Source organism: Globicephala melas, chromosome 10, assembly GCF_963455315.2.
Source record: "Globicephala melas chromosome 10, mGloMel1.2, whole genome shotgun sequence".
NCBI lineage: Eukaryota > Metazoa > Chordata > Mammalia > Artiodactyla > Delphinidae > Globicephala > Globicephala melas.
In genome coordinates this window covers 58,623,672-58,638,028 of record NC_083323.1, presented here as the reverse complement: position 1 = coordinate 58,638,028, position 14,357 = coordinate 58,623,672, and the positions used below count along the sequence as shown (strand labels likewise).

At 37.6% G+C, this 14,357-nt stretch overlaps 1 protein-coding gene and 1 non-coding gene across 2 annotated transcripts in view; both read left to right on the top strand.

The window, feature by feature from the left end:
• Window positions 1-13,101, top strand: part of LOC115858625 (transmembrane protein 198-like) — a 37,762-nt gene extending 24,661 nt beyond the window's left edge. Inside the window, exon 4 of the mRNA XM_060306406.1 lies at window positions 12,803-13,101. Coding sequence (XP_060162389.1) covers window positions 12,803-12,927 — 125 coding nt within the window. The 3' untranslated portion in view covers window positions 12,928-13,101. The remainder of the gene's footprint in view (window positions 1-12,802) is intronic.
• TRNAK-UUU (transfer RNA lysine (anticodon UUU)) lies at window positions 8,273-8,344 on the top strand. Its single transcript has one exon. It is a non-coding gene; the product is annotated as a tRNA-Lys (tRNA).
• Window positions 13,102-14,357: the final 1,256 nt, after the last annotated feature.

Below are 14,357 nucleotides of genomic sequence, written 5' to 3'. Positions count from 1 at the left end.
CCTTAGGACAATTTCTTGCAAGAATAATTTCTTTGTCCAAAAAAAATCTTTTTTAGGCCTCTCATTAACATTTTTAAAAATTGTTGTAAAATATACACATTTTAATCATTTTATAAGTAAAAATGCAGTGGCATTAAGTACATTTACAACATTGTGTAACTATCACCACTATCTATTTCCAGAACTTTTTCATCAACTCAAGCAAAAACTCTCTACCCATAAAACAGTAACTCCTCATTCCACTTCTCCCAGCCCCTGTTAATCTCTACTCTACCTATTATCTCTATGAATTTTCCTATTATAGGTACCTCATTTAAGTGGAATCATATAATATTTGTCCTTTTTTGTGTCTGGCTTCTTTCACTTGCATGATGTTACCGAGATTCATCCATTTTTGGCATATGTCAGAATTTTATTCATTTTATGGCTGAATAACATTCCATTATATGTATATATCACATTTTCTTTATTCATTTATCTGCTGACAGAAATTTGGGCTTTTCCTGATTTTTGGCTATAGGCCTTTAATATTTTTGACAAATTGTCCCTACAAGAAGACTTTAACAATTTGCACCAGCGGAAGTATGACTGTGCCCATTTCTCTGGTACTTATGAACACTATACTCTTTTTTTTTTTTAACAACATAATAATCAAGTATATCCTATTGTTGTTTTACTTTTCATTCCTGATAAAGACACACTATAGTTGGAAAAACAAAGATAGCAGTGCAAGTCAGAAGACAATGGAATGACATCTTTGAAGTACTGAAAAAAAAAATGCCAACCTATAATTCTATATCCAGTGAAAATTGAATTGTCTGTTTATTTCTACATGGCAAAGTAATCCGACAAATTAGCCATCCCACCATTTAATTAAAAAAAAAACTAGAAAACTGTATAAAATAGATGAACTGTTTTCAGATATTGGGCAAAAGCAACACAGGATTACAATCCATGAGAGAAAAGGAAAGAAAACAAATTATGTGAGCCTTTCAATTCTCCCAACTATCTGACCAGAGATACATTCCAGACAATATCACAGGAATGGGAAATCCAAGCAGAGTACAGTGGTTTTGCTGAAATAAAGGGACAGAGATTAGATTTTGGGAAGGCTGAAGAGGTGTGATTCTGTGGAAGAGAGTACTAGAAAGAAGAGAGCTATGTGAAGAAAGAGCTCCACAAATTTTCATAGTGGCCCTGTGAGTCTTTGACTGAACAATAGACTGCTCATGAATGGGAATGAGAGGGGAGACTCCATGAAACTGGCCAAAAATCAACTGTCAGGTAAAAAAAACAACTGCTGAAGAATTACAAAGTGTATAATTACTGGCACTTACACAGGGATGGGAAAATTAGACTTCCAACCAGTCAGACTGAAGAGACGTTGTTGAATACTCAGAGTATTCAGTAGAGACTTCACAAAAGCTATGCCTTAGGAGTAGGGCACCTACAAGCCTGAGAGTAAAGCTACCCTAGACCTACCTTAACAAAGTTTAAAAACATGCCTCAAAAGTATCAAGTTGATATTCAAGTAAATTAGCTGCCTGCCAGAACAAAGCCCAACACTCTTTAAAGGAAGGAAATAAAATCCAGAAACTCAACAATGTAACATTCACAATGTCCAGCATCTAATAAAAAATTACTAGATAGGGCTTCTCTGGTGGTGCAGTGGTTGGGAGTCCACCTGCCGATGCAGGGGACGCGGGTTCGTGCCCTGGTCTGGGAAGATCCCACATGCCGCAGAGCGACTGGGCCTGTGATCCATGGCCTCTTAGCCTGCGCATCCGGAGCCTGTGCTCCACAACGGGAGAGGCCACAACAGTGAGAGGCCCGCGTACCGCAAAAAAAAAAAAAAAAAATACTAGACATACTCCTTGCAACCATCAAATAAATAAATAAGTAAATAAATAACATAAAAAGGGAAAATGGGATCTATAGCCAGCAGAAAAATCAGACAATAAAAATAGACCCAGAGACATTCACAGAAAGATAAACAAGATGAAAAGGCAGAGGGCTATGTACCAGATGAAGGAACAAGATAAAACCCCAGAAAAACAACTAAATGAAGTTGAGATAGGCAACATTCCAGAGAAAGAATTCAGAATAATGATAGAGAAGATGATCCAGGACCCTGGAAAAAGAATGGAGGCAAAGATCAAGAAGATGCAAGAAATGTTTAACAAAGACCTAGAAGAATTAAAGAACAAACAAACAGGGGTGAACAATACAATAACTGAAATGAAAAATACACTAGAAGGAATCAATAGCAGAATAACTGAGGCAGAATAATGGATAAGCGCCCTGGAAGACAGAATGGTGGAATTCACTGCTGTGGAACAGACTAAAGAAAAAAGAATGAAAAGAAATGAAGACAGCCTAAGAGACCTCTGGGACATTAAACACAACAACATTCACATTATAGGGGTCCCAGAAGGAGAAAAGAGAGAGAAAGGACCCGAGAAAATATTTGAAGAGATTATAGTTGAAAACTTCCCTAACATGGGAAAGGAAATAGCCACCCAAGTCCAGGAAGTGCAGAGAGTCCCAGGCAGGATAAACCCAAGGAGAAACACGTGGAGATACATAGTAATCAAATTGGCAAAAAATTAAAGACAAAGAAAAATTATTGAAAGCAACAAGGGAAAAATGACAAATAACATACAAAGGAACTCCCATAAGGTCAACAGCTGATTTCTCAGCAGAAACTCTACAAGCCAGAAGGGAGTGGCATGATATACTTAAAGTGATGAAAGGGAAGAACCTACAACCAAGATTACTCTACCCGGCAAGGATCTCATTCAGATTCAATGGAGAAATCAAATGCTTTACAGACAAGCAAAAGCTAAGAGAATTAAGCACCACCAAACCAGCTCTACAACAAATGCTAAAGGAACTTCTCTAAGTGGGAAACACAAGGGAAGAAAAGGACCTACAAAAAAACCCCCAAAACAATTAAGAAAATGGTCATAGTAACATAAACATCGATAATTACCTTAAATGTGAATGAATTAAATGCTCCAACCAAAAACCAGAGACTTGCTGAATGGACACAAAAACAAGACCCATATATATGCTGTCTACAAGAGATCCATTTCAGACCTAGGGACACATACAGACTGAAAGTGAGGGGATGGAAAAAGATATTCCATGCAAATGGAAATCAAAAGAAAGCTGGAGTAGCAATACTCATATCAGATAAAATAGATTTTAAAATAAAGAATGTTATAAGAGACAAGGAAGGACACTACATAATGATCAAGGGATCAATCCAAGAAGAATATATAACAATTATAAACATATATGCACCCAACATAGGAGACCTCAATACATAAGGCAACGGCTAACAGCTATAAAAGAGGAAATCGACAGTAGCACAGTAATAGTGGGGGACTTTAACACCTCACTTACACCAATGGACAGATCATCCCGACAGAAAATTAATAAGGAAACACAAGCTTTAAATGACACAATAGACTAGATAGATTTAATTGATATTTATAGAACATTTCATCCAAAAACAGAAGATTACACTTTCTTCTCAAGTGCACACGGAACATTCTCCAGGATAGATCACATCTTGGGTCACAAATCAAGCCTCAGTAAGTTTAAGAAAATTGAAATCATATCAAGCATCTTTTCTGACCACAATGCTATGAGATTAGAAATCAATTACAGGGAAAAAACATAAAAAACACAAACACATGGAGGCTAAACAATACGTTACTAAATAACCAAGAGATCACTGAAGAAATCAAAGAGGAAATCAGAAAACACTTAGAGACAAATTACAATGAAAACACGACGATCCAAACCCTATGGGATGCAGCAAGTTCTAAGAGGGAAGTTTATGGCAATACAAGCCTACCTCAAGAAACAAGAAAAATCTCAAATGAAGAACCTAACCTTACATCTAAAGCAATTAGAGGAAGAAGAACCAAAAAAACCCCCAAAGTTAGTAGAAGGAAAGAAATCATAAAGATCAGAGCATAAATAAATGAAATAGAAACAAAGAAAACAATAGCAAAGATCAATAAAACTAAAAGCTGGTTCTTTAAGAAGATAAACAAAGTTGATAAACCATTAGCCAGACTCATAAAGAAAAAGAGGGAGAGGACCCAAATCAATAAAATTAGAAATGAAAAAGGAGAAGTTACAACAGACACCACAGAAATACAAAGCATCCTAAGAGACTACTACAAGCAACTCTATGCCAATAAAATGTACAACCTGGAAGAAATGGACAAATTCTTAGAAAGGTATAACCTTCCAAGACTGAAACAGGAAGAAATAGAAAATATGAACAAACAAATCACAAGTAATGAAATTGAAACTGTATTAAAAATCTTCCAACAAACAAAAGTCCAGGACGAGATGGCTTCACGGTGAATTCTATCAAACATTTAGAGAAGAGCTAACACCCATGCTTCTCAAACTCTTCCAAAAAATTGCAGAGGAAGGAACACTCCCAAACTCATTCTATGAGGCCACCATCACCCTGATACCAAAATCAGACAAAGATACTATAAAAAAAGAAAATCACAGACCAATACCACTCATCAATATAGATGCAAAAATCCTCAACAAAATATTAGCAAACAGAATCCAACAACACATTAAAAGGATCATATACCATGATCAAGTGGGATTTATCCCAGGGATGCAAGGATTCTTCAATATATGCAAATCAATCAATGTGACACACCATATTAACAAATTGAAGGATAAAAAACATATGATCATCTCAATAGATGCAGAAAGAGCTTTTGACAAAATGCAACACCCATTTATGATAAAAACTCTCAAGAAGGTGGGCATAGAGGGAACCTACCTCAACATAATAAAGGCCATATACAACAAACCCACAGCAAACATCATTCTCAATAGTGAAAAGCTGAAAGCATTTCCTCTAAGATCAGGAACAAGACAAAGATGTCTACTCTCACCACTATTATTCAACTTAGTTTTGGAAGTCCTAGCCACGGCAATCAGAGAAGAAAAAGAAATACAAGGAATACAAATTGGAAAAGAAGAAGTAAAACTGTCACTGTTTGCAGATGACATGATACTATACATAGAGAATCCTAAAGATGCCACCAGAAAACTACTAGATCTAATCAGTGAATTTAGTAAAGTTGCAGGATACAAAATTAATGCACAGAAATCTTGCATTCCTATACACTAATGATGAAAAATCTGAAAGAGAAGTTAAGGAAACACTCCCATTTACCATTCCAACAAAATGAATAAAATATCTAGGAATAAGCCTACCTAGGGAGACAAAAGACCTGTATGCAGAAAACTATAAGACACTGATGAAAAAAATTAAAGATGCTACCAACAGATGGAGAGATGTTCTTGGATTGGAAGAATCAATATTGTGAAATGACTACACTACCCAAAGCAATCTACAGATTCAGTGCAATCCCTATCAAATTACCAATAGCATTTTTTACAGAACTAGAACAAAAAATCTTAAAATTTGTATGGAGACCTAAAAGACCCTGAATAGCCAAAGCCATTTTGAGGGAAAAAATGGAGCCGGAGGAATCAGGCTCCCTGACTTCAGACTATACTACAAAGCTACAGTAATCAAGACAACATGGTACTGGCACAAAACAGAAATATAGATCAATGGAACAGGATAGAAAGCCCAAAGATAAACCCATGCACCTATGGTCAACTAATCTATGACAAAGGAGGCAAAGATACACAATGGAGAAAAGACAGTTCTTCAATAAGTGGTGCTGGGAAAACTGGACAGCTACATGTAAAAGAATGAAATTAGAACACTCACTAACACCATACACAAAAATAAACTCAAAATGGACTGGAGACCTAAATGTAAGACTGGACACTATAAAACTCTTAGAGGAAAACATAGGAAGAACACTCTTTGACATAAATCACAGCAAGATCGTTTTTGATCCAACTCCTAGAGTAATGGAAATAAAAACAAAAATAAACCAATGGGACGTAATGAAACTTAAAAGCTTTTACACAGCAAAGGAAACTATAAACAAGACGAAAAGACAACCCTCAGAATGGGAGAAAATATTTGCAAACAAATCAACGGACAAAGGTTTAATCTCCAAAATATATAAACAGCTCATGCAGCTCAATATTAAAAAAAACAAACAACCCAATCCAAAAATGGGCAGAAGACCTAAACAGACTTTTCTCCAAAGAAGACATACAGATGGCCAAGAAGCATATGAAAAGCTGCTCAACATCACTAATTATTAGAGAAATGCAAATCAAAACTACAATGAGGTATCACCTCACATCGGTTAGAATGGGCATCATCAGAAAATCTACAAAAAACAAATGCTGGAGAGGGTGTGAAGGGAACCCCCTTACACTGTTGGTGGGAATGTAAATTGATACAGCCACTATGGAGAACATTATGGACGTTCCTTAAAAAACTAAAAATAGAATTACCATATGACCCAGCAATCCCCACTACTAGGCCTATACCCAGAGAAAACCATAATTCAAAAAGACACATGCACCCCAATGTTCATTGCAGTGCTATTTACAATAGCCAGGTCATGGAAGCAACCTAAATGCCCATCAACAGATGGATGGATAAAGAAGATGTGGTACATATATACAATGGAATATTACTCAGCCATAAAAAGGAACGAAATTGGGTCATTTGTAGAGAGGTGGATGGATCAAGACTGTCATACAGAGTGAAGTAAGTCAGAGAATAACAAATATCGTATATTAATGCATATATGTGGAACCTAGAAAAATGATACAGATGAACCAGTTTGCAGGGCAGAAACAGAGACACAGATGTAGAGAACAAATGTATGAACACCAAGTCGGGAAAGTGGCAGGGGCGGGGGTGGTGGTGGTGGTGTGATGAATTGGGAGATTGGGATTGACATATATACACTAATATGTATAAAATTGATAACTAATAAGAACATGCTGTATAAAAATAATAAATTTAAAAAACCACAATAATGCTGAAATTTAAAAAAAATAGAACCAGAAATGACAGAAGTTATGGAATTAGTGGATAAGAATTTTTCAACACCTATTATTAGTTCAAGAGAAAAGAAAACAATAAATAAAATGAGGAAAGAAATAGAGACTACATAAAAGAAATGAAAAATACCACTGTATGGCCCTAACAACAAATTACACAACACAGTTGAAAGATCAGTGAACTTGAAGACATGGAAATAAGAACTATCTAAAGTGAAGCATAGAAAGAAAAGAAAGGGGGAAAAATGAACAGAGCCTCAGTGACTTGTTGGGCAATATCAAGTACACTACCATACATGTGACTTGGAGTACTGGAAAACAGTAGGAACAGAAAAGGATATTTGAAGAAATAATGGCAAAAAATTCACCATATTTAATGAAGAAAATATCAACACACCCAGATCAAAATGTTTGATGAACCACAAGCAGTATAAACACAAAGAAAACTATATCAAGACACAGCATTAATAAAATTGCTGAAAACCAATGAGAAAAAGGACATCTGAAAAGAAACCAGAGAAAAAGATCATTATGTATATGGAAGCAAATATAAGAATAACCATTAACTCTCTTCAGAAACAACTCAAGACAGAAAACAATGGAATTATACCTTTAAAATGTACTAAATGAAAAAGGTATCAATCTAGAATTCTATACCCAGTGGAAATACCCATTAAAAATGAAAGCAAAGAAGAAATTTTAAAACAAACGAAAGCTGAAAAAATATATATCACTTGCGGGCTTCCCTGGTGGTGCAGTGATTAAGAATCCGCCTGCCAATGCAGGGGACACAGGTTCGTGCCCTGGTCCGGGAAGATCCCACATGCCACGAAGCAACTAAGCCCGTGAGCCACAACTACAGGGCCTGTGCTCTAGAGCCCGTGAGCCACAGCTACTGAGCCCATGTGCCACAACTACCGAAGCCCACGTGCCTAGAGCCCATGCTCCACAACAAGAGAAGCCACCGCAATGAAAAGCCCGTGCACCGCAAAGAAGAGCAACCCCCACTTACTGCAACTAGAGAAAGCCCATGTGCAGCAACAAAAGACCCAATGCAGCCAAAATAAATAAATAATAAAATAAATTTTATATATATATATATATATATATTTATATATATATATATATCACTTGCATTACCAGAACCATTAAAGGAGGTTCTTCAGATTGAAGAAAGATGATACCAAGTGGAAACAGATCTACACAAAAGAATTAAGGGCATGGAAATAGCAAGCATGTGGGTAAATATAAAAGACATTTTAAAAATTTAGGGAGTTCCTTGGTGGTCCAGTGGTTAGGACTCAGTGCTTTTACTTCTGTGGCCCAGGTTCAATCCCTGGCCAGGGAACTAAGATCCCGCAAGCTGGGCTTCCCTGGTGGCGTAGTGGTTGAGAGTCTGCCTGCCGACTTCCCGTCCCGGACACGGGTTTGTGCCCCGGTCTGGGAAGATCTCACATGCCGCAGAGCGGCTGGGCCCGTGAGCCGTGGCCGCTGAGCCTGCACGTCCGGAGCCTGTGCTCCGCAACGGGAGAGGCCACAACAGTGAGAGGCCCGCGTACCGCAAAAAAAAAAAAAAAAAAAAAGATACATATTGTAAACCCTAGAGCAACTACTGAAAAAATTAAAGAAATATAATTAATAATAGGAGATAAAATGAAATACTAAAAATAGTCCAAGGTGAGCAGGAATAAAGAAGTAAAAATGGATAGGACAAGTAGAAAACAAATAGCATGGTGGTTGGAACTTAAACCTGACCATATCAATTGGAATTGTCTCTTTATGGATTTTGCCTATCTTTCTATTGGAGAGGTTGTCTTTTCATGTTGATTTGCAAGAGCTCTTTATATAATAAAATATAAATGCTTTGTTATATATGTTTTCTGCCTTTAATGTTATGCTCAGGAAACCTTTCCCTGACCAAAATAGATAGCACTTTGACAAGGAGATGAGATTAGTATAAACTTAAACACTGACGCAGAAAACTGAAAATAGAATTATCATATGATCCAGCAATCCCACTCCTAGGCATATAATTCAAAAAGATACATGCACTGTTCACAATAGCCAAGCCATGGAAACGACATAAATGTCCATCAACAGAGGAATGGATAAACAAGATGTGGCACTTATATACAATGAAATACTACTCAGCCATAAAAAAGAAGGAAATAATGCCATTTGCAGCAACATGGATGCAACTAGAGATTATCATACTAAGTGAAGACAGAAAGACAAATACCATATGGTATCACTTATATGTGGAATCTAAAATGTGGTGCAAATGAACCTATCTATGAAACAGAAACAGACTCACAGACATAGAGAACAGACTTGTGGTTACCAAGGGGGTAGGGAGGGGGAGGGAGGAATGGACTGGGAGTTTGGGGTTAGTAGATGAAACTATTACATATAGAATGGATAAATAACAAGGTCCTACTGTATAGCACAGGGGACTATATTCAATATCCTAGGATAAACCATAATGGAACAGAATATAAAAAAGAATGTATATATGTATATAACTGAGTCACTTTGTTGTACAGCAGAAATTAACACAACATTGTAAATCAACTATACTTCAATTAAAAAATAAATGAAAAAAAGCTTAAACACTGAGAAATAAAGAGCTGTATTTAGAAAATCAATATTGTATAGGTTAGTTTAGCTATAAAAGGCACTTAAGGGAATCAGAACATAAGGTAGAAAGAGTAATTCAGAACCAAAACATTGAGTGCTATCTTAGTCTATTCAGGCTGCTATAACAAAATACCACAGACTAGGTAGCTTATAAACAACAGAAAGTTTTTGCTCACAGTGGGAAAGTCCAAGGCAGAAGTAGGGAATTAAGAGGTAGAAACTACTATGTATGAAATAAATAAAATACAAGAATATATTGTACAGCACAGGGAATATAGCCAATATTTTATAATAACTATAAATGGAGCATAATGTTTTAAAGTTGTGAATCACTATGTTGTACACCTGAAACTTACATAATATTGTAAATCAAATATACCTTGATAAAAAGAAAAAAATGTTATTGCTCACAATTCTGGAGGCTGAAAGTCTGAGATCAGGGTGCCAACATGGTCAGGTGAGGGCCCTTTTCCAGGTCTCAGACTTCTTGTATCCTCACATAGTGGAAGGGGGTAGGAAGTTTTGTGGGGTCTCTTTTATAAGAGCATTAATCTCATTCACAAGGGCTCCACCCTCATGACCTAATCACCTCCCAAAAGTCCCACCTCCTAATACCCTTTGGGGACTAGGATTTCAACATATGAATTTGGGGGGGACATGAACATTCAGACCATAGTAACTGCCTTGATTATCTGATGAATAAGCTTGATCTCCATTGGGTAGACCAAACGGAACGCATTAAAGGTTGTTGTTTGATGAAATGACACCATCAACATTGGGCTTAAAGGAAGCAAATCTTGTTGAAGATCAAAGTGTGTGGGACTGACTGGGGGAAGTGGGTGGTGGAGAGAGATCTAAGTTGGAGACCAGTTAGTGTGCTTTTGCAGTAGTTCAGACAAATAGTGACTAGGATATCCACCTACATAATGAATAAGGATAAGAATTATATGACTACTGTAAAAACCAATAGCCTCAAGCTTCTTTCAGTTCTGGGTTTTAGACAAATTGAATCTGAAGCACCAACATCCGAATAGGAGATATTGGATAGGCAGGTTTTAGAGGTGGTCGGGTTAGAGAAAGTTTGGGAGTTATTAGCACAGAGGTAATTATTGAAATCACAAGAGTAAATGAAGTCACCAGGGGAGAATTGAGTACAGCAGAACCTTGTAGATTTCTAGAATGTTGGACTCATCCTTCCAGACTCAGACTAGTCATGTCCTCTGGGGAGCCTTCCGTGATCACCACCTGCCTGTCCCCACCCCCGCAGATGGGGGACTTAGGAGTCCCCTCTCGGCTTGCCCCTAATAGAGTATCTTTTACACTTTATTATTGTTGAGTGTTTTCTTCTTTGTTTTTCTTGAGGTTCTAGAAGGGAGGTACCAAAATTTATCCAACTTTGGGTTCTCCTGGACTATAGAAGACTCTTGAAAAATGTTTGCTGAATTTAATCAAAATCTATGTCTTGTTGCTTTCCCAAAAAAAGAGATCCTTTAACATTTCTCTCCCCACCTCTCAGCCAATTCTATTACCCCCACTCAGTCAGTTATCTATTTGGGGTTATAATCTCCTTCCCTCCCACTGCAGTTCAGCATCTTTGATTTCCAGGAGAGAATGGAAAGCATTACTGTTTCTTTTGAGAGATGGCATTACTGACAAAAAAAGGTACCTCTCGATCCCAGATTCTCTATCCTCCTCAATTTGTAGCTCTAGGTTATAGTTGGGTAGGGAAGGGAGATCTATATATCCCATCCTGGAGTGCCTGGGAGCCTGAAGAGAAAAGAGTTTCTAGCTGAGTAAACCTATCTGCTAATTTCAAAACAAGCTGGAGTCTAGGGACAAGGTAAGTCGCAAACATTGACCCCTCACAGTACCACCTAGTGGACAATAAGAAACTAACACGTGGATTCTGAGCCTGTGAGGGTAAAAGGCCAATCCTAAAATAATTCACTTCTGGATCCCTAGAATCTTTGCTATTTACACAATAGGAGAGAGGATTCATCTGCAAGGAGGAAAGAAATGGTAAGTAAATAGTAATATAGTCTCAGGATTAAAAAGAAAGCCAGGGGCTAATGTCCTTCACCATAAGCAATAAGGGTCCTTGAGGAAATAATTAAACTAATATCCTTCTATTCCACCCATCCCAAATATAAAGACCAGAAGGAAAGTGTGTGTGGTGCTTCAGCCCCTCAGTATTGATTTCATTAGTGGCTTTGAAATTTATTTTCCTGCAAACAAAGGTAAGGAAAACATCTTACATTCTAACCCAATACTCATATAGTATATATCTGAAACAAAATTATCGTGAGACATATTTACTCTTATAAAGCATCAGTCTCTGCTCTATTATATTCTACTTAAGAAGCAGTACTGGTCACAAGTTTCTAAATTGATTTCATTACCCACATATAGAAAAACACTAACTTAGTTAGTGTAATATTAATCAAGTAATTAACGTTGATTTTATGTAAGAAAATGTGCCCCTACAAAATTGAAAGCAAATTGGGACTTCACTGGCAGTCCAGTGGTTAAGACTCCTCGCTTCCACTGCAGGGAGTATGGGTTCGATCCCTGCTCTGGGAACTAAGATCCTGCATGCCACACGGCCAAAAAAAAAAAAAAAAAAAATCAAAATTGAAAGCAAATTTACCACATACCTTTCATGCTGCCAAGCCTTTGTACATACTTGCTCCCCACTACTTGTCTTTCTTGAGATGCCAGTCATAGTCTTCTTTAAGATCCAACTTCACCATTAAGGCTCACCATCCCCGCACTTAGAATAAACAGTTTCTTTCTTAGCTCTCCCTCAACTCATTGCTGATACCTCTACCACAGCACTTAATTAAATCTGACCAGTGCTTAGTGATTTACATGACTTAAGAGCTTCCTTAAATGAAGGTTCTACAATGTGTAGAATTGTGTAAAATGTGTTCCTAATTTCATCCCTCCAGACTAGTGCAATGATTGATGGGACCCAAAAAATATCAAAATAAACTTTAACCAAGCTACTAAAGATCCAGGAAATTTAAAGGTTTACTGTGGTAAATACTGTGCTTTTGCAAAGCAAGTAATCTCTCCCTAATAATGACTTTTAAAGTATAGATTCCTCTATAACATCTGAACTTACAAAGCATCAAATACCTACTTATAAGCCAATTAAATCTTATTTAAGGGACTTCCCTGGTGGCGCAATGGTTAAGAATCCGCCTGCCAATGCAGGGGACACGTGTTGGAGTCCTGGTCCGGGAAGATCCCACAGGCCGTGGAGCAACTAAGCCCGAGAGCCACAGCTACTGAAGCCCGCGCGCCTAGAGCCATGCTCTGCAAACAAGAGAAGCCACCGCAATGAGAAGCCCACACACTGCAACGAAGAGTAGCCCCTGCCTGCCGCAACTAGAGAAAGTCCACGCGCAGCAACGAAGACCCAACCCAGCCAAAAATAAATAAATAAATTTGTATTGAAAAATCTTATTTAAAATCTTTATAATTGCATAGGGGTCTTTCTTACACAAGGGAAGTTGAACTTTTGGTCTCACACTGATGTGCCCAATCAAGTTCTCGGTAACTGCTCAGGTGTGGAAGGCATACATTTTCCCTCGTCTTCTGTTTCCCCACATAGCTTGTGTCTTCATTCATTCAGCCAAACATTTGAGAATTTACTATATTGGGCACCGGGATGCAATGATAAAAAACACAATCCCAATGCTCGAGGAGCACATGATCTAATGAGGAGGAGAAGGGCTAACAAGAAAACAAGTGACAATATAATAAATGCCACCACAAATGTAAGCGTGGAGTGTTAAGGAAGCAGGTTAAGAAAGACACCTTAATTAATATTTGAGGGTAACAAAAGTCTTCCCAGAGAAGATAACATTTAAGCAGAGATCCAAAGGCTAAGAAAGAGTTGATTAGGGAGAAGGGGACAGGAAGAGTATTCTAGGCAGAGGGACCAGCAGGGGCAAAGGACTAAGGCTCAGAGAATATGGCTCATTCGATGAAATGAAAGTTCAGTAGAGTTGAAGCAGTTTGACTAGAGTTAAAAGAATGGCAAGAAATGAGGCCAGATTGGGTAGAACCTTAAGAGTCAGGCTAAGAACTAAGGCTGACTTCTCCTCCGTGGGTTTCTATTCTGGCAGCTGGCTAGAAAGATGATGACAAGTGAAGGTGTGGAAATCAGAGGGTATGCGAAAATTAAGTGACAGCTCTTTTTGGCTGTAAATTCCTCGTCCTGTGTCATTAGTTTGCCCCACAATGCCATCTTGGGATGGCATTTGAGAAGATAAAATTTCAAAAGAGCTGTCCCAGGAATTCCCTGGTGGTCTAGTGGTTAGGACTCGGCTCTTTCACTGCAGTGGCCCGGTTCAATTCCTGGTGGGAGAACTAAGATCCTGCAAGCCCTGTGATGCAGCCAAAAAAAAAAAAAAAAAAAATTAGGTCAATGATCTTCAGAAGTAAACAGTAAGGGAGATACTAGGGCCCCACTGCTATGCAGCACAATAATGATGATACATGTAAATTAATATCAAATTAAATTTGTTTTAAGTTTCATTTTATTATAACACTAATTTCTATTCACTGAAGTCTGAGCAAACGTGTACAGAAGTCAGTGTTGCTAATTTGGTGATACACATTATTTTTAAAAATTAAAAAGAATATTACTCTCAATACTTATCTTCCTGTGCCAAACTGAAGGGGATAAAACACCTACTAGAAGCTGAAAAGAAGAG